Source organism: Rattus rattus, chromosome 2 (assembly GCF_011064425.1).
Source record: "Rattus rattus isolate New Zealand chromosome 2, Rrattus_CSIRO_v1, whole genome shotgun sequence".
NCBI lineage: Eukaryota > Metazoa > Chordata > Mammalia > Rodentia > Muridae > Rattus > Rattus rattus.
The window spans coordinates 85,857,702-85,879,255 of record NC_046155.1 but is presented as its reverse complement, the minus strand read 5'-3'; the positions used below and the strand labels follow the sequence as shown (position 1 = coordinate 85,879,255).

Below are 21,554 nucleotides of genomic sequence, written 5' to 3'. Positions count from 1 at the left end.
TCTGCCTTGGAGTTTTATTTACTTTCAAGGGAAAAATGAATATTCTATGCACTTCACTTCCTCATTAGTGTTTTCCTTAAATACACAAAATCAGAATTAGATACAATGAACAATAAAACCACAGGGGTCGATAGAAGCTGTCTAGTTTGCTTTTTTTTTTTTTTTTTTTTGATGCAGAAATGGACTTCCCATCAGCTATTGTGAAGATAACTTAGAAAAGTCAATGTGTGTCCCCACATACACACGTTCATGCGAGGGTAAGGCTCTACTCCACTGCCACAGCTTTATATCCAGTTACAATGCATTCCAGTGAGAATGAAATTCATCTTTGTGTAAATACACATTATGAGCACCAATTTCAGAACTAGTCTCACTTAATAGAACCCTTCTAGCAAAATTCTATTTCCAGAAACCTCACTGAATATACCTCCACCTAGATAGTGCTAGAATGTCTTCTAATGACTTTCAGACCATACAGCAACACTGCCAAGAGGACTTTCATACTGTACATCAATGCTATGCAACAGAACTTTCTAGGTAATGAACATGTTCTACTTCTTTGCTGGTTAATATGATGGTCACTATCCAAGTATTGTAGTAAAGCACTTAAAATGTGACTGAGAAACAAAGTTTTGATTCTGGTGACTTTCTATCAGTGTGAATTTATATAAAATAGCCATATAATGCTAGTAGTTTCTCTATTGGGTAACAGATCTAAAGTTTTCTAGAAAACCTTTCCAAACCTTTCCTTTTATCTAGGTCTAAACATTGGTTTCTAACTATACATAGTAGGTAGCCAGAACTGGGAAACCTTACCACAAGGTCAGAGGCACACTACTCAAACACTGTAAGCAGTGAGTACTTTTCCCTCCTGTAGTGCTAATTTCTGTACACATGCCACTCTGTAGCCCTGTGTCTTGTGGCCAGGATCTCGTTTTCACCCATTAGCTAACCTACGGCTTCCCAGATGACTCAGTGTGTTCTGATTCTCCTAACTTGTGTCCTTGGGCATCTCTGCTTGGTCCTCAGGTGCCTCAGCTACGATAACCAAGAGCCCAGGCTGCTAAGCTGTTTCTCCATCAGTACAAGCTATCTCCACTTCCAGATCCGTGACTAGGTGTCAAATCCATGCCTCTAAACTCATGTCTGGCTCTGCTTTCTCACCTCCTCAAAGTTGAAACTCTTGTCATGGAAATTGCTGCAGACAATTTGATGACATGATTCTCATTGTTCTACATAATACAAATGTCCTCTGGATTCCCTTTGGATCCCAAACTGGTCTTTCCTAGAGCACTAGCAATTCTATTGTTTTGCTGAGTGAAAGAGGCTAAAAATGACTTCAAATATATCTTCAGAGAGAGCAGAAAATTACATTACAAATATGAAGATTCAAAGAACCAAATAATTAACAGCACCTGGTGTGATAGGAGAACTTGGAACAGAACCACAAAGGGTTGTTGTTGCAGAAAGATGGCAATCTTCTCTAACTGCTTCTCATAGTTTTAACTTAATAATTAACCACAGTGCAATCTGTTATTAGAATTCTGTTCATGGTTCATAAGGCTTTGCAGTAAACACAGAAGTCCATATGACATTGTGCTAGAAGTCTAAAAGCCCAGAAGCCTCACCAGCAGCCAGAGTGTCTGTGGCTTGTGCTCTATTATTGTTCTTCTGACATATCATACATCCTACATAGTAGAACTTCAGATCAGACAGCTGAGAAGGCCAGAGTCTACTGTAGAATGATACTATGCAAGGAGACAGTGCAGATCTATGCTGCAATTAACAGCAAACCAGAGACCCCAAAGGTGTGGGTACACTAAGGGACACTGAGCACATCAAACCTGGAGGATCAACCTAACAGAAAAGAGTTTACACTCATGAGATTTTTAATGAAAACTTGTAGATATGAAAGTATATAGATGACCTCCAAATTCTCAAACAAGTGAGTGCATAGTTCCTACTGTGAGGTCATAGCCAGGATGGTAGTAATGGTGCCTGTCTCTTTGGCTGCTCATCTCTGTTCATCTGTCTGACTTGCTCAAATTCTAATTTGAAAGAGTTGAGAAGCACAGGAAAAGGTGTGACCCAGTGGTGTCTGGGTGGCCCAGCAGGGACCAAACTGCAGAAAGGCAGCTCAGGCAGAAGGGATGGCGGCTTAGCAGCACATAGACCTTGATTCAAACCTTGTAATGGCTGGTATTTTCTTGGTGTCTGAAGAAAACTGTTCTTTCCTCCTGAACCCTTCTTTCTCTTCAGTAAAAGAAAAGTAATGCTACCCACCTCACAGCCCTGGCTTGAGGATTGTGTGAGATAAGACACACAATGCACTGTGACACAGTATGTGATTAATGTGATCTCTTGTTATTGTCAGGTTCTCTGCTCTTGGTTCTAAGTAAGTCTTTAGGAGGAAGTTTGGGGCCAGGAGAGATGGCTCAGTGGTTAAGCTGAATTTGCAGAAGACCTGATTTGATTCCCAGTTCCCACATGGCAGCTGACAACCTTCTCTAACTCCCGTTGCAAGGGATCCAGTGCCCTCTTCTGGCCTCCTTAGGCATTACACACATGCATTGCACAGGCAATGCTGACAAAGCATTCATACACAAAATAAACAATCCTGCCTGAACAGTAGGAAATATGCAATCATATAAGCCCCCAAATAAGCATGGTATGGGGATCTGTGGGCTGACTGAAATGCTACAAACACAGACCTTGAAAACCAGGAGAACGGGGGACAGGAATTCTAAGGATCCATTTGGGCTCTTACCTTAGGTTCAATGGGAAAAAGGGTTGTTCTGACTGGCAAGATGGCTCAGCTGATAAAGGTGCCATCAATCCTGATCACCCAGATTCAACCCCATGGACCCACATGGTAGAAGGATAGAACCGACTCCCACAAGTCAGTCGTCTTCTGTCCTGCTCCAGGACACAAGGAGAGTGCCCGCACACATACACACCTCCTATTTTCTCCATGAAACAGAACACAGAGTGCCTCCTCAGGGTCCTTCCTGCTATTTTACTCTTTATACTGAAAAGGGATGGTGTTAATTCATCTACTATTTTGTTGAAGCTCATCAGTTACTTCTGATGCTATGTCAGATGAAAGTCTTTAGAGAATGCTCCTTCAGATCACAAAGATCTCTTCCTGTTTCCTGACAACCAAACTGAATTTACACAGAGACCTGGCACAAGCAACAAGGCTTTGCATAGCATACATTCCCACATCCACCTAAAAGGGTAGCCTAAAGCCTGTTAGCCACAGCACAAAGACACACGGTGCACAGCGAGGGCTAGACAACAGGCACCATGCTTCCAGTCTAAGGCTCATTGGCACGCCGTGCCTGGAAAAATAAAAGGGCTCCTTTCAGTAAGCAGTAGAACAGAAATCCAGGGTTCTTGGTGTATCCAAAAGCCCATGTTTTAGCAAAACCGCAGCATGGCTATGCCCATTTTGTTTTCTTTAGCTTTCTTAATAAACTTCTATTTACTCTCTCGTGATGCTACCAACTTAAACTTTGGCTCTCAGTAGGTTCCCCGTGTTCAGCCCTACAGACATGTGTAAAGCACTCTTTGTGAGCCTCACTGTCTCGCAACCTCAGCCCCAGGGCGGAGGATCAGAACAGTAGAGGTGGCCTCACTGACTGTGTCCAGTTAAAACAAGATGCTTCAGAAACAGGCACAGAAAGTAAGTTTCTGTGAACTAAAGTCAAAGTAGTAAAAACCTACTTGTTCACAAGATAGCCAAAGGTATGCCTCCATACACTCCCAAACCAGCACACAAGTCATCGCCTCTGCTTAAGATTGGATGAGCCCACACTGAAAGTGTCCTCGGTTAATAACAAACTGCAGGCTTCATTTATAATCTCTCTCCTTCGGTAACCACACTGCTTCTAACAAACCTTAAAATGAGTCTACTCCCAACAGAAAACTGAGAGTTCTCTCCAATCATCTCAGCTTCTGACTGGATTTGGAAAATGTGGTCAAAGCCGGGAGCCATGTGCACACACGTGTGGATTTGGTTCCAACCCCACTCCTGCCCTAATTCTTGTGGCTTGGCCTTCTTCCAGAAGCTCCGCCTTACTCTGTGGTTTGTGTTTGAGATCCCTTCTCCTGATTCATTGCATACTCCTGATTGACAAACAGATTTAGATATGAAAACAAACAGTTACCTGCCTGTAATTGGTTTCTGACAGCTGTACGGTTGTAGTACTTTTAAAACCACAGTTAAGTTGCCACCCAGAGATGCTTCCTGTTCAGTTCAGGAGGGGCAGGGTAGGGTTGGTCTGTATTCTGCCACTTAGGCATCTTGACTGTTCACCCAAATAATCTGTAACTTTTGTGTGTGTGGATATATACATATTTTAGTTTATAAGCTGAAATATATGTTTAATTTTATATCTCACAATTGAACTTAAATGAGCAAACACTGGATCTTAGTTTTCTAGACTGTTAGGCTTCAGACGCTGAATAATGCTCAAGGGAGAGAGTCACCTGCTGTGATCTGCACCGCTTCACTGACAGGTGAGAGGATCAGACCAGAGCTGTTATCTGATGAGTGTGCTTTGGCTTCACAAAGCACTGACTTTACAAGCACTGCCTACACTAGCAACAATTGTAACTCCCTCTGAACCCGGAGGAAGAGATCAGGGCTCACCATTTTAAAATTCCTGTGGAAATCAAATGTATTTTAAGTATCACCTTTGATTATTTAATCAGACAACCTGCATTTTGCCCAGGCTAATTTTGAAGGCTGATAATATTTTACTCATAAAAATAATTGTGCACCTGTTGTGATGGGAATCTGGTTAAACAAATGTGAACAGGAATGAAACTCTCTGCTTTAACTGCAAGAACACAAATCTCTTATTACGTCAAGAAACCTATTTAAGGGCATGGATAGATCCCATTTAGATCCAGTCTCTTGTACAGAGAGATGTTTAAGAATACCAGGAAAGCACACAGAACAAGTAGCTACGAGAAAACCCTGGCTGGGCTACTGAACATTGGTTCAGAAGGCCTGTGGAATCCCACCCCCGCACCAAACCCTGCCGGCATCTGCCTCCCTTCCTCTCCTGGACAAACCATCTAAATGATTTTGAGCCATTTCTGTGAAACAAGTCCTTTCCTTCCAGCTTATGATCAAAGGAGAAATAAAACATGGGTCAGCAGAAACTCTACCCCTCCGGCACCTTTCTTCTTTTCAGACCCTTTCAGCATTAGAGGTCTTTTTCAGTACCCAAATTCTCTGGGCTTTAAAACAGTCTGGACAATCACGAAGAGAGTCCGTCGTGGGCCTTTTCTCTGTGGTTTCTGTCATTTTGAACGGATTTCCTAAGAGCTACCAACTTGTGTTGGACTATTTAGTCCATTTCTGGGTGTAATCAATGCCAGAGTGCTGAAAAGAGGCTCAAGGGAAAATAATTTATCTGAAGTTAAAGTAGCTAAAATGTACACTCAGTTATAGTGTCTCCCACTGACCCCACATGAGGTGGTGTGGCTGACGGTCTCCCCTCTTAAAGGTTGTATTCAAGGAGGGGTTTTATTTTATATTACTAAACTCGGGAAGTGTATTCTTTACACTGTAGTCCCCATGCTAATTTCATCTCGGTTGACACAATAGATATCTACTACCAGAGTTCAGAAAGTCAGTGAATTTTTAAAAGCGAGCTAAACTCTCCAGTTTTATTTTTCAATAGTTTAATGTAGACGTTTGAATTGAAGGGGAATCACAAACAATTGCGTCAAACTTCCCCAGTGCATTAAATATGCATTCAGTGGCAATGACCAACATTGATAAAAAAAAAAAAACTTAATGTACAGAATAATGTACAAGTTATGTTCACTGCGGAGGCCTTTTTCACAGGCACAGCATTTGGACAAAAAGGCTCTGTTTTGGTTTTGCTTTGCTTTTTCAGTACTGACAAATATCCTAAATTCTAGGACTGCGGGAGGTCCTGCCATGTGGCAGATTTTTGTGGGATGTAGCCATGACCCCTGAGAGTGAGCTCAAGAGCTGACCCTAAACTAGGAAAACGCCTGTGGTGTGACGCACCTGCAGAGGACTAGTAACGCCCTACCAGTTTCTCTTCCAAGAATTGTGGGATTAGAATTCCACAAATGTATATCTTAAATGCATGTAACTTATTCAAATGAAAAGAGCTGAGGTGAGTGAATGTTAGTATATTTTAAAATGTTTTTTAAAATCTCTGTGTGTTAAGGTGTACATAGTAAATTTCATCTACCACAGTTATTTTCAAAACAAATTAAGCCAAGTCAGGAGAAGTGGTTTACAACAATAATCTCAGCACTCAGGGATCTTAAGGCAAGAGGATCGCTGTGAGTTCTAGGCTAGCCTGAGCTACAGAGTAATATTTTGTTCAAAAAAACAAGGACAAAACAAAACAAAAATGAACATTAAAAACAAAATACCATTTGCTAACTATGTATCAGAAATACTAAATGTGAACATCCCATTTTAACAAAAACAACAAAAGTTACATGGGAAATCACTTAAATTTTTGAGTAAGACATAATAGTTTAATAATCCTACAAAAGGCTTGGGAGGTCATTAATAACTAAACTGTAATGTAGCAAAATGGAAATAAAGCTGGGTTAATGTTGCCAGGTCTAACCTATTTGAAATTAATTTTAATTAGCAATAACTTGATTTTGGGTTGCGCATTAACAGCACACTCCGCATTGTAAACTTGACAGATGTGTAGGATAATGTCGGTGTCTTAGCCTACGAGGTCTCCTTCTCAGGCTTACATATACTAGCTCATTTCCTATAAGATCACTTGTGACACAAGAGGCGGTTACCAGATACTCTTCTTCCTGTTGCCACTGGAAACCAACCAGAAACATCCTTTCTGTATAATTTAGTATATGAATGAATGAATGAATGAATGAGTATTATGCCTCTGTTTCTGTCATTATTAAATGCTTCAGACATTCTAGCCCACTTGAAGCCAACCACTCATTTAAGTATCATAAGGAGAGCTAAGCTCCAAGTCTCTACATGACTGATGCCACCTCTGTGAATTCATCAAGACAAAGAGTAAGTCAGACTTAGGTTGATGTCTTGGAAGGTGTTTCGCACTCAATTTTTCTCACTTTTATGGAGATGGAAAGATGAGACTGAATTTGCCACCCAACAGTGTTGTCGAATCATCATGCCAGCCTCTGAGAGCAGCGTCTTTCAATAAGCTCCACTCCACATGCAGATCCCTCGGTCACAATGCACCCTGTTGCTGTGACCTACTCGCTACAGGCATATATTAAAGTATGGGCGAACTTATGCATGTTAATGGCTATGTTCATTTCTAGGTTTGTATGTTAATATGAAATCTAAAAAATGTTTCTGTTCAAAGAATATTACCTACTGTGTTAGAGGACTCGACCCCACCCCACCCCCATCAGCCTTCATCTGACACACATCATTAAAACTCCAGTTCTCACTAATTCCACCAGGAGAACTACAGATGTCCTGCTAGCCACCATTTCCTGGTAAGCAATCTGAGGGGCTTCCAGGAAATTGCTAATGACCTTCATTTGACTTAAAATCTAGGCTGTAATTAGTAAAGTTTTTCTTCTCCATACTGGTTGTGATGTTTATTTTCATTACAGCAATCAGGAAGGAAAAGGTAAGATATGTTGTTTTCATGGTATATCAAAATGTATCCATTTTAATTTTGCTATATCACTGATGGACTAATGCATATTAATGTAATCATAATTGCATAAGAATACTTTAGTTCCTTTTACTTCTACCCAAGTTTGCCTCCTTTCTGACTCTGGTACATAGCTCTTGCTAAAATTAGCCTTTTAAAAATGGAATCACTGGGAATATTTTATAATTGGAGACTATTTTTACATTTAAGAATCTTTCATAATTAAAACTTCTGAAACCAGATATGATTTTAAAGTTTTGTGTTTTAATTATAATAATTAACTACAAGAAAGAAGTTTCCGATTCTTACACAGTGAATTTAAAATATGATTATGTGGTCAATGAAGTAACAACAAAGAACAATTTTAGCCAGTTTTATATTTATAAGCAGAACCTGTTATTAAACTTTAGTATTTTCTTTTATATAAACATTGATTTCACTAATTAGATTCAGCTGATCTTACCCCAACATATCGATTTCTTTTAATCCTGACAGTTAACAATGAGTCTAATGTATCATAATACTTTAGACCTTAATCATATAGTAGGAATTTTTGCCGGTAGCTTTTGTTAGAATTTTAATTAAGAAGACCTTGTGTCTCCAACCTGCAGTGGAGGGGGGGGGCATTTAATTGCTTGCATGTATATCACACAGACTTCAAAAGAAGCAAAAGATGTTTAGAGCAGACAGTACAAAGGAGAGCCCGAGATGTCTACACTCAAGCAAAGTGGTGTAATTAGAAACCGTGGTGCTGCTGGATCCAAATGTGTTCAGAGGGGCTGCTTCATGCATTTGCTGCTGGCTAAAGGAATCCAGGAGTTCTCCCGTAATTACTCGCTATTGATTACAAGACATCCAAAAGACTATGTGAAATTGGCTAAACATGTTATTTGGAGCCAAATATTAAGTTTCTACCTTAGTAATTTGCCATGTGGTTTACAGCAGAAGCTTTCTGGACTTATCTGGAGAAAAACAAGTTGGATTGTATAACAGACAAAAAAATAAGCCTCAAGCTCTAGTTTTCTGAGCGTCTGTGAATCTCGATGTAACTCTCAAGTTCTACTCTATAGGAACATGTACAAAAGGCACTGGCTGTCAATCAAATGCATCATCTCATAAAAGGAGGTAAGAAGACAATGTCCCTAAATTCACAACTCAGGGCATTAAAAAATATTCATTATAGCACATTAAATCTAAACAAACACCGGCACATTATTATTTGAACACATTTTTAAAAATCACCAAATGAATGAACTTTGCTAATTTTATTGGTAAGGTGGCAAAAGATTCACCCCTAGGCAGTTCTGTTTTGTTTTGCATATATATTTATAAATGCAAGTGCTCTCATATACACACAAAAATAAATAAATAGTAAAAAATAAATATATATGTATATACATATATACCATATGCATGCCTGGTGTCTGCAGAGGCCTGGAAAGGAGATCAGGTGTCCTGTACCTGGAGTTATAGGCAGTTGTAAGCCAACATCTGTATGCTGGGAATTGAACCTGGGTTCCCTGCAAGAGCACAAAGTGTTCTTAATCCATTAGCCATCCAAGGTCTCTTTCTGGTTTTTGGAAGTCTCCCCAAAGGAAGAAGAAATTACCATAAATTAACGAGTAGAAATTCAAGAAAATCTCATTTATAAACAAATATTCAAGGTATACATAGTCATAGTTCCTGCCCAGCCAGTTGAGTACTCTGATTGCTTAAAGCAGAAAACAGTGGGCACCATCACTTCGAGAACAGAGCATTCGGGGAAAGAGGGAAGCCAGGTAGGGAACTAGCACCTGCACTGTGTTTTAGGTCCTTATGAGAATAACCAAGTAGGAGTCCCTGGGCACGGAAGTCAGCGATTGGTGCAGAACACTGATTCTGCAGGAACTGGAAGATCCAGTCTCAACTGGAAATAAGAACCCTCCTGAGAACTTCTAGAACACCCTGCTCTACTTGACCTTTAAGACCCATCGTGACCTGAAGTCAACCATGACTCTGTGTGCCTGTCCTGTCCTCTGAGGATTCCTGCTGACAATCAAAGCTGAGACAAAACAAGTCCCTCAGACGTATTTCACAAAAGTGTTAGAGTGACGTTCCTTCTTGGTTCCTGCTATATTTTCTTTGAGTGCTGTCTCAATGCTTTTGGAGACAGAGCCTCACCACATAGTCCAGGCTCACCTTGAACTCACAATGCAATCCAAGCTGGCCTCAAAACTACAAGCCTCCTGCCACAGCCTCCTGAGTTCTAGGATTACAGGCCTGACCACCATACCCAACTTAAATTTATGTTGTCACTTCAGTATTTGCTATGAGCACATACAGTTCCTGCCTTTAAATCTTCTAGGAAAAAACCATGGGGAAAAAACAGCACAGCACCTCTGCTCCTCAGCACACGTGATGAGCACAAAGTTGATGAAGCCAAACAGGTCCTCAAACATAGCAGTGAACATTATGCATGACTGTACTTCAGTAATCGCTCTGGAAAACACTGGCACCACTTGCAGAAATGCACCCTGAAAAATGTATTCTCAGTCATTTTTCCAGCATGAAAAAACAAGCTTTGTTTTTCTAAGCTGTAAGGAGGCTGTACCTCACAGGCATCTACCTTGTACTTAAATGTATATAGCAAAACATTTAATCCTTAATGACACTAGAAAGGAGTCTTCAGCATCCTTTCTTCCTTCACTGCACATTGTCTCCTGTGTCTCTTATCGTTTGGGTGTTTGACAAACACAAGCACAATCTGTACTAACTTAGACAACCAGCAGCACGTTCACCTGGCACGGTGCCCAAAGAGGCGCCTTCACACCAAGCAGGAGATGCCAGCCACCACATCCAGGGGAAGATGTGTGAAGGAGGCTCAAAACCTTTCCTATAAACTGAAGATGTCAAGCCTCTGCACAGCAATAAGTCCTCATGTTGCAGGCATGGCTCAAGGACACGACTGCATTCAGAAACGTGTCAAACCACAACTATCCTGGAATCCCCACACACTCAGCACAACTCAAACCCCACCACATGTCTGTCTTGTACTGTCTTCTTGTCACATGTCTCCACTCCTCTCTCAGTCATTTAAGCACAGAGGGTAATAAGTATTGTACAGTGAGGCCATGCTGCCCATGTCCTGCCTCATGATCAAAAGTAGAGATGTAAAGCTAGTGTGTGCTGTGGGGGAGGTCAGGAGCCTCCCAGCGTCTCTCTCTTAAGGCTTCAGAGAACTTATAACCACTCTGTTATATCAAGCAGAGACTTCTGAGACCAAGCTCGGACCCCACCCCTACAGCTTCAAGCAACACTCTAAGCTGCTAACTTTCTCTTCTGTTTTACTCAGTTGTAAGAGTAGGTATCTCTTATTCATTTAACATCAAAAATATTTTATAATGTTTTTATTTTCTGTTTGTTTGGTTTCTTTGGTGTTTTGAGACAGAGTCTCACAATGAAGCAGGCCTGGAAACTTGTGCCCCAGGCTAGCCTCAAATTCATAAAGACTTATTTGCCTCTGCCTAGAATTAAAGGAGAGAGCTACCATACCTAGAAGTTTTTGCCTTGTTTTGTTTTTTGCAGTCTTGGCTCTCCTGGAATTCACTGTAAAGACCAGACTGGCCTCAAAAAGAGATCTCCCAGTCTCTGCCTTATTCCAAGTGCTGAGATTAAAGGCATGAACTTTTTTTTTTTTGGAGACAGGATAACTAGCCTGAAACTCACCATATGGTGCAGGTTAGAGTTCATAGAAATCCTCCTACCCCAGTCTCCTGAGCTAGTACTCACAGTTTTAGGTATTTTAATATTCTGTTTTGTGGACAATAAAGAATCTCACAAGACTTATTACCATGTTCCCTTTGACATGCTGTATTTCAGGTGCCCTCTGCCAAAACATACGATTCAACTGTATCAGATACCACGATTTCTTGAGATGTTGTTTTGTGTTTTTAAGAACAAGTTCCCTATTATCTCAGCTCCCTACATCTGCTTGTCTGCCCAACACTCCAAGTCAGAGAGCATGTGCCAGGCTGACCCCTCCTGCCTGTCTTTCACTACTCTTCATAATAAATGTTTGGGGCACCTCACCATGAGTCTGTTGCTACTAATCTCCTGCAAGTTATCACATTGTAACCTCAAGTAATTTGACAGCAGGAAAAGAGGTGACCTGCAGTAATATGTCAGTGAATGATGCTGTGGGGTATGCCCTTGGTGTATTTAAAGGATGCTAGGAAATACTTTAGGTACTGCACTGAGAAAAACAGAACTCTTTGAGGTGATGTTTCTATCTTGGCTGCAACCAACCATTCAGAATGTAGTGTAATTTAAACATATTGTTACCTAGCTTAGATATAAACTATAAAAACGGTGGCTGGAGAGATGACTCAATGACTTAAAGAGCAGTTGCTGCTCTTTCAGAGGACTTAAGGTTGGTTCCCAGCATCCACATCTACCTGCTCCCAACCACTCCAACACAAGGGGGTCTGTCACCTCTAGCTTCCGTGGGCACCTGTATTTCTATGCACATATCCACAAACAGGCACATACATACACATTATATAAAATAATAAAATAAGTCCTAGAGAGATAATTCAGCAGTAAAGAGCACTGGCTGCTCTTCAGAAAGAACCAAGTTCAATTCCCAGAACCCAGATGACAGTTCACAACTGTCTGTAATTCTAGCTCAGAGAATCTGACCTCCTCCTACAGGTATAGATGAGGCAGAACAGCAATGAACAATCATTCAATCAACAAATAAATAAGTACTTTTAAAATAATAAAACAAGACTTTAAACAAGCAATATAAATACTAGACAAGGCAAGGCTCGCTGACACCTCTGACAAACCATTGTCTCACAAACTTCTGCGGTAATTCATGGGTTTAGCAGCCTCCTTGTGCTTCATTTGGGTAGTATTACATGAAGCAAAGAATTTAAAGTGAAGGCTTAAAAAAAAAATCATTGCTTCTCAATTGTATAGGAATATTAAGGTCTCTGGATTGAAGACTCATCTTTCAGTCTTAAACATTCTATGGCCCCACTTTGTTCCACTATATATTTCTAGAATATTCCACTAAGATTGATGGTGGCTATTCCCTCCTTATAGTAACTTTGTTACACTTCATGACTCTAGAATGAGATATAAACTTACGTAAAATACATCAAAATAAATTAGTTAGCAAACATTGTAATTATTAAATAGTCATAAAATGACAAAAATATTAAAGACACACATAACCAAGTGCCTTTAATATCAAATTTAAAAGTTGTAAATGAAGCATCTTATGTGGGAAGTTAGAGTACATAAAAACAAACAAAATGTAGGAAGTGAATCAAGACTAAAGAAACAGTAACAACAAAGCAAGATGATTATTTGATTGGCATGCCGAAAAGGGGCAATTTTAGGAGTTATGTGTTGCATCTTTATGGTAAATGGCTAAATAGTTGAAAAACTCCTGCCAAGAGAAGTGAAAGGCAGAAGGAGAAAACAAATTTTCAAAAGTAAGATTTAGATATAGGACAGAAAATACACAGAAGCCTGAAATGCTAGGTACTATAGGTTAAATCAACAACAGTAACAATGGAAAACTCTCACAGACTGTACGATTTCAGAAAAAGTATTTTATGAAAAGAAATGACCTTAAAAAGTAAAAAATGTTTTTAGGCTCTGGTGTTTTCAGATTATTAAGAATTTCAAGAAATTATAGATAGATAGATAGATAGATAGATAGATAGATAGATAGATAGACAGACACACACACATATATTTCTTCTACTTCTATTATATAATATAGAAAGGAAAGGCCAGTTCTACTTGGAATTCTGGAAGTTATATACTTTGTGTGTGTGTGTGTGTGTGTGTGTATACATACATATAGATACACACACACACACACACACACACACACACACACACACACACACAAACAAATAAATACAAATCAATCCAATATATGAGAGACACCCTACAGGACATTCAAAGACGACTATCCCACAATTAGCCTGCATTTATTTCATAATGAATTCAAATCCCCCAAATTAGCAAAGTGTGCCATAAACACAATTCTAGAGACGTCTAAAAGTCTAGAGCTAAAACTATATTTTTAATGATAAAGAATTATATTTTCAATGATAAACTTATTTTAATGAAAAAATAGCAGCTGGCGTAGGCATGGTGGAATGTCCCTGTGATATCAGCACTAGAGAGGAAGAGGCAGGGAAGCAAGGACTCAGAGTCAGTCTTGGTCATTACAAATTCAAAGCCAACTTGGGGTACATGAGATGGCATTTAAAAAATGGCTTATGACCATACAAAGTGTAGAATACTAAAACTAGCACTATAAATTAAAAATTCTGTCCAAAATTCTGCTCCTTTATCTTTACTGCTCTTAGCAATCTAGGTGGCATGATTTGAAGTGATGAGATAAAGGCATTCTGGTCAGCTGCTACAGGGTTAGACCCAGTAGTCCAATAACAAGGAAAATTATACAGTGAATCAGTAAGACTGACTTGTAAAACCTAGGATAATCTCAAAATACAGTAACAGAAGAAAAATAATACTGAAAAGTAAAACATGAAAGGAAAGGTACAGAATTAAAACCAAAATGTTCCTGGGGGTATACAAGAATTGGTTAGGGGAATGGAGAAATAGATCAAAGGTTAAAAGTATGACAGTAGGTGGTCTGAGTTCTGTTCCCAGCACCCTCATGATGGTTCACAACTATCTCTAACTCCAGTTCCAGGGAATCTAGTGCCTTCTTCTGGCCTCGGTGGGTACTGCATGCACATACATGCAAGCAAAACACACACACACACACACACACACACACACACACACACTCACACACAGACATTAATAAATTCTTCAAAGAAGAATTGAATAAATTGTTCCCAATGAAAATCTGTGATTTCATAAAGATGTCTGTTCATCTAATAGTTTTATATAAATGTAATTTTAAAACGTTTAATGTTAATTAACACAATGTTATAAAACAATCTAAGATAATTTTTTTAAAGTGTGAAAATATCTTTGATAAGTTATGATAAATTGAAATATGTTATATTTATTAAAGTACTAGTGAAAATTTATATAAATGGTTTCAGATGTATAATAAAATGTAAGAAAAGATACTATTCCCAGTGAAGAGTGATCACAGCATTCAGTCACAATGTATAATGTTGTTGTTTTTTTTTTTTCTTTTTTCTATTTTTTCGGAGCTGGGGACCGAACCCAGGGCCTTGGCGCTCTACCACTGAGCTAAATCCCCAACCCCTAATAATGTTGTTTTTTAACTGTTTTTTTTTTTAACTATAACTCTAGTGGACACTATACATCTAAATAAATTCAGAGGGGAAGAAAAGGTTAAATGTTTCAACTAATTGGGAGAAAATATGGTAGAGTAGTATCTAATCTCAAGACTGGGAGTCACCTACCCAAACAAACCTCAACAGAGTCAAACATTTAAAGGGGAAAGAAGGCAGGCACGTACGTGCCAGGATGTGATGCTATTAAATGTACTCAAGAGGTCTCAAGCTCTGACAGCCAGCACGCATGGGACAAGTCCTTTAGAGGGAAATGAGCAACTGGTATTAGGTAAGATGGCTTGGTTGACAGAGGGCAAACTCACTTTATGCCATGTTTTTGCCCATGATGGTTTTTAAACACTATCAAATGAAAGCCTGCGTAAAGCACAAGGAGCAGCTCATGGCGGGGAATGGGGAGCTGACTTTACACAAAACTTAGGGTATAGATGAAAGCTAAAACAGAAAGCCTGTGCCACAAGATTTATGCAGAATTAAAGAATGCTTTTGCTTTATTGTATGTTGTGTTCTATTTCTTACAAATAAATATGCATGAATTTTGGAATTGGGGAAATCCACTGATCCACAATGCCGAAGATAGGAGATACTGATAATCCCCAACAGTACACAATCCTCAAAGGGTAGATCACCTTTAAACCCTCAGAGAAGGCCCTGAGCTTAGTATGCAGCTGGCCCATGTCACATAGGACGAAAAGGGTGTGTTCTCTCAGCATTGGTTAAACCAAACTACTTGAATTACCACTTTACTAAGGTTTTTAATGTCTAAATTAGTGTATAATTGATATATTTTCTACATGTAATGTGTGTAGTGACAAAATGCTAAAATGTATAAAAAGAAAAATGTAGAACAAGTTAAACAGAAAATTCAGTAAGAGTATTATCATTTATGTCTACAAAATTCAGAATAGCTCACCACTGGAAGCGACAGGCCTCCAGAGGAATAGCATAGAAAGGCTTGATGCTGTATCATTCACTTTTGAGAATTACACATTTTGAGCATCTGCAACTTCTGCTGATTTTTTAATTTTTAAACTGATAATTAAAATTAAATATAAATAAAATCTAAAGGTATGAGAGGAAAGACACCCTGAAGTGTATAAAAAGCCAAAGAGCATTCACATAAAGATAATAAAATGTTAGCGTCCACACTGCTGGAAGAAAGCAAGACCCCCTCATCACTCGTGTTGGCAAACGCTTGCCTTTGCATATGCCATTTCTGTCCTCACTCTTATAAAACCAGTGGCTCTGGAAAGAGAAGAAAACACAAAATGACGTGTGAAGTCACACTGCCCATGTTATTGCAGCTGGATGGAGAATATGTCATAATGACTTTTCTTTCTACCCATCAGTTATGTTGAGATTCTGTTTTTTCCAAAATAGAAAATGGCCTTTATGAGTACAAAGCAGAGGCAGTAAAATCCAAAATGATATTTCATTTCCACTTGATTTTGACACTGTGCTAGTTAATGAAATGATCTATTAACTACTCTTTGGGAAGAACACCTGTTCTCCACATTTGAGTTGAATGGAACCAGAGCTCTATCAATGTTTTACAATAAGTTAAAAATAACATTTTCATGAAGTATCTACTACCAAATGGTTGCCTTAACTAAGCTAAATGACCCAAAATTGTTTAATAAATCCAGAGAACTAATGTGATTAAGACCCTGAAGTATTTCTGCAAATAGAGGTTTAGACTTTGTGAGTGATGACTGACAGCATTTATAGGAGCTCTGGCTTCCTCGTGTGACACAGACGTATAAGAAAAGGAACACTTCTCAGAAAAGCTTCCACTGAAGAGCTGGATTAGTCCAGAAGCAGACATTTTGCTCGCAGGCTAGCAATTATGAAATACACTGTACTCCTTCATTTCTTAATGTTTTAGAAGGATGACATACAGGCAGGGGTGAATCTACAGGGCTTCCTAGACCAGTTCCCAGAACCACAAAAATAAGTAAATTAGAAAACAAAGATACTTTAGGATTCCAAGGTCAGGAAATGCTAAATCCCAGAACTCTCTTTGCTATGAATCAATTTCCAGTCCTATGAACAGTTTAACAGTATTAACAGTTAACATTAGCAGTAACCATCACTGTAACCTGCACTCACCCAAACACTGCTCAGTGCCAAGTGATACAGTTGCAAGACCTTTACTTGTGTCAACTCTCTCTCCTAAGGAGCATATAAAGTAGATGCTATCACCTCCATGGAGACAGGAAGTACAAGATGGAGGAAACTCCAATGTTTAGCCAAAACTACTCAGGCATAAAGTGATACAGGCAGGATGGGGACCAAGGTAAATAGGTCTCCAAAATCACCCATAAAACGAGATGCAAATTCCATCTGGTTTTTTTGGGATTTTATAGAGAGCCAATTTGCAGGGGGAAAAAAGAAATCACACAAATAACTTCAATTTATAAACTGCACTAGTACTATAGTTCTAAGAGAACAAATGGTATTTTGAACTGTTCATTGTTTGATAAAACTTTCTGTCATCTTTGTCAAGTAGATTCACAGGGTAATTTGTACACTGACACTGGGGGTAGCAGATGTCCATAGGGCACACTTTACAGAGAAGACATTCAGGGATGTGTCACATCTACTCCTCAATGGAAAGAAAAGTAGATTTCTGTACTCTTTAGTAATCTAGAAGTGAATTTAGCGTCCTGGCACAAAGACCAGCAGCTGCATGAGGTGTGTGAGGCAACACCTGAACACATTTGATACTTTTTAGATTTTACCTTTGATTTCTCCAAGAAGTTCACTCGTATTTAGTCTTTCCATTTTTTCCTTCCAATCTTTTGAAAGTAGTTTTTCCATGCAGGAGGAATCTATTAAAATACAAAAATAAGTATTAAAGATGTGTGCTATGGACCCAGAGGGCTAGCTGCCTGAGCAACTGGCTCCTTGGGAAACAAACAAATGCTGTTTCTGTTGCTATTCTTTTAATTCTGCCATTACTCGATAATAAAACACCATGACTAAGGTAAACTATTGCCCCAGGATGATAGTGTTCCGTAATCCATGCTTAGCAGCCTAATTCTAGCAATATTAATCAATGTTTATCATTTATCAGACTGAGAAAACAGAACAAAGGCTTTAAATTTAGATATTTCTTTTAGCCTGGGTGGTTTTTTGTAAAAGCACAATTTATTTGCTGTGCAAGGAACAATGATACATTGTTAAAGGAGAAGCCAACTGGCCTGTAGCCACTTAGCACATAAAAAAGAAATTCAACTTTTGAAAAACTAAAAATTAGGCAAGTAAATAAAATCAAGCTGTTCTTTGTGCCTTCATGGAGAAATCTGCTAAAACTTTATACACAAAGTAACACATAGGTTTATTAAAAGAAATACCTGTTTAAATAGTGTCCACCCTTTTGCACTTTAAAATAATGTTCTAGATTACAGGGAGTAAGTATGTATGTAGTTATAAAGATTCATAATATATAGAAGTACAAACTGAAGAACACTGTACTAACAATCTCTTTTCTTCTGTGTGTGTTGTTTTCTTCTCAGGATTCAGATGACCTTGCAAGCAAACCTCCTGCTTACCACCTTCTACATGAGCCTTTCCAAGGCTCAGCTCTTAACAAATAGGCCTCGTTTCCAGAGAATGCAGATTTTAAAACTCCCATTAAACGTTAGCATTCCAAGTGTCAAAATTCTGATAACTTTCTTTTTAAATTATTTTTAAAATGGTTCCTCCAGTTCCAAATGCTTTTCTCCCCCATATCAGCTCCTATCTTTTAAGCATTTTCCCTTTCAGGTTTTCCCCCCCTTTAGCTTCCAAATCCGCCTTGAATTTTTCAGATTGACAGTTGGGTCAAGATGGCTCTCAAGGGCTTTAGAGGCTAGATAAGCTTTGGAAAGGGCAATGATCCTTGCTTAAGAGATGAGAAGACCTTCACATGATTAGAAAGTATTGCTGAAAACAATTAACGTTTGTTTGTGACGAGATCAATCAATCAGGGAATGGATGGAATCCAGATCTAGTGCCATGAAAGGGCTGATGCTGTCACAGGGTCTACATAGAAGGGCTGTTAAGTGAGAGCCCCTGCCCCTCCCTGCCTTCTCTCCAGGTCACATCAGAAATGTGGCATGGGGCCTGTTCGGTACCTGGATTTTTTCTAAGGTTAAGACTGAGTTTACAGAGCCAATGAGCAAATCTTCAAAGGCGTGCAGCCAGGCTTTATTGTTTCTCCAATCAGATCAAGATGGTTATAACAGTAGATAACACTGAGACAGATCAATAAACAGTCTTGAATTTTATACTTTACTAGGGCTTGCTACATTTTCACCCATCATTGTAGATTCTGTCATTACATTAAACTGTTGCTGAAAAGCACAGATGCAGGAGTCCCAAATGTCTGGTTAAGTAAGATGATATACCCATCAGACAAAACGCCAGTATAACTAAGATTGTTAACAAAACTTGACTTGTTAAGTACACACACACACACACACACGATGAAAAGCATGTCTATAATTTCTATAAATAGATTCAAAATACCCCAGAGATCCCAGGAAAGAATGCTGAAGCTCCATGGCAGATGAAGACAGCTCTATGGACAATGGGAATGCATGCTTCAACATAAACCCAACAGGCTTCATGGGAGAGCTCTACAGTCACAGGCTCCAAAGCATGTGACATTCTACTAAAACATCCTGTCCTTACTAACAGAGATCCAGCTATACCAGCTCCTATTTAAGAAAGCTGAAGGAAAAGATAAAACAGGCTCTGTGTGCCTACATTTATAGACAGGAAGTTATTTAATAACAACCACAGATAATATTTATCCAGGGACACTAGTAGTCACTACATACAACTTCATCATCCTTTGATCTTGAAGGTTTGAAATTAACAGTGTCTCCTGGCTGCTCATCCAAGTGCCAGACCCACAAGAACCATGTTGGTGCTGTAGATAAAGCAACTGAGATGAGCGAGAAGAGCCAGAAGCTGGCTGTCACCAGCCACTCTGACCTGGAGGACTTTCTGATCAGAGATGAGGAAACATATAAAAGGTCCAAAGTTACATAGGAAGAGTTGTATTGTCAAAGGCCCCATGGACTGGACTAATGCTCTCAATATCTGGGTAGGGATGCAGGTTAAATGTGAGGCTCCCTTCCTGTTCTACAACAGCCTTCCAGCACATCAGTAGGAGGCAGCCAGTCAGAGAAGACTTTATCCCATTGTGGTTTAGCATAACTTCAGTGATCAAAGAGGGAAACTACATAAATGAGACCTTATACTCCACACAGAAAGAATAAGAGAGAGTGTGTGTCTTCAATACAATAGGCACAGTGATTCTAAATGGAGACAAAACAAATGTCCACTAAATAGTTTAGAGTTCTGTCATGGAACAAATATGGCTACTCAAGGAGACAGTGACAGTAAATTTCATTATCTAAGTTTGACTGTTCCAACTTCGATGACTGAGCTGTTTGCAGCTACAGAACCAAATGCCTCTTCAAGACTGCAAGAATGGGTCATAGTACTATGTGTGGTTCACAGTAGCCGCGCAATGTGAACACATGAGAACAGGTATAACTTACAGTGCCCTGATACTGTGTAGCACGCCATCAGAGGCTAGAGGTCACCCCAACACAGCACCTACTCAGTGAAACCAGGGCCTTGGGTTATTTTGCCTATTAATTAATGAATGATATAAATCTGATACTAGCTATTCTCCATTTGAAGAGAGCCCATATCTCTAAACTACTACTGGGTTATGTAGCTATTGGTAGGCTGATTTGGGGATTTTGTTTGTTTGCTTTCTTATTTTTTCAAATTTAAGTTTTTATCTTTCAGGAAACATATTCTAAAGTTTTTCTAGCAAAGAATGATACAATTCAGGATTGACCTTATTTAAAATACACTGTAAAACAGATTCCCAAATGTGGTTCTGCTTCTTAGAAACCGAGGCTGTTGGATGAGTAAAGGGTGGGATTCCCCACGGTGTGCTAATGTACTGGCTACTAACAAATTCTAAGGAATAATAGAAGTTCAAGATGGGATGAATCTGCGGACTGATGTTTTAGGAAAAGTTTTCAATTACTCCTAATATATTAAAAAAACAGCTTCAGTAGTACTATGATAAAGGTTTATCTTCTGTGTCAGAGAGTAAATAAACTATAATTAAAGCGAGGGAAGAAGATGGAATAATGGGAAATGTCTCGGTATACTTTGAAACAGTTTATCTATGAGTAAACATTTGTTACTCTTTTCACTTCCATGAGATATTGAAAATCAGAGGGCTAAAATACCACAAACACGAGACAAAAAATATCTTTCAAATATTCTAGTGAAGAATCAAATGCTTCAGTCCCTGTGTACACATTAGAAGAAATGTGTGCTTTAGTGATGGTTAAGACAATTGTGAAGGCATCCCTTCATTTAACCATTGGAATCACCTATTTCAAATACAGTCACTTTTCTCTGTATTCCCAAAGACTGATAATTTATCTGAAGTGCCCATGACTTTAGTTTCCAGCCAGACCTGACAGTGTGCGTTCAGTTGCCCCTCAGCAGCCCCAAGTGCTTTCACTGGGGACGTACAGATGCAGTCATCAGTCACTGTACA

At 39.1% G+C, this 21,554-nt stretch overlaps 1 protein-coding gene across 3 annotated transcripts in view; it reads right to left on the bottom strand.

The window, feature by feature from the left end:
• Positions 1-21,554, bottom strand: part of Sox6 (SRY-box transcription factor 6) — a 540,795-nt gene that overhangs the window by 196,908 nt on the left and 322,333 nt on the right. For 2 of the 3 annotated variants that reach the window (XM_032892839.1, XM_032892840.1), the window contains exon 2: positions 17,713-17,802. Coding sequence is in view for 1 of the 3 variants with exons in the window: in XM_032892841.1 (XP_032748732.1) it covers positions 1,244-1,261; positions 17,713-17,802 (108 nt within the window). In the remaining 2 variants the exon portion in view is untranslated. Of the gene's footprint in view, positions 1-1,243; positions 1,262-17,712; positions 17,803-21,554 lie in introns of all 3 variants that reach the window. The other variant, XM_032892841.1, reaches the window with a different exon arrangement.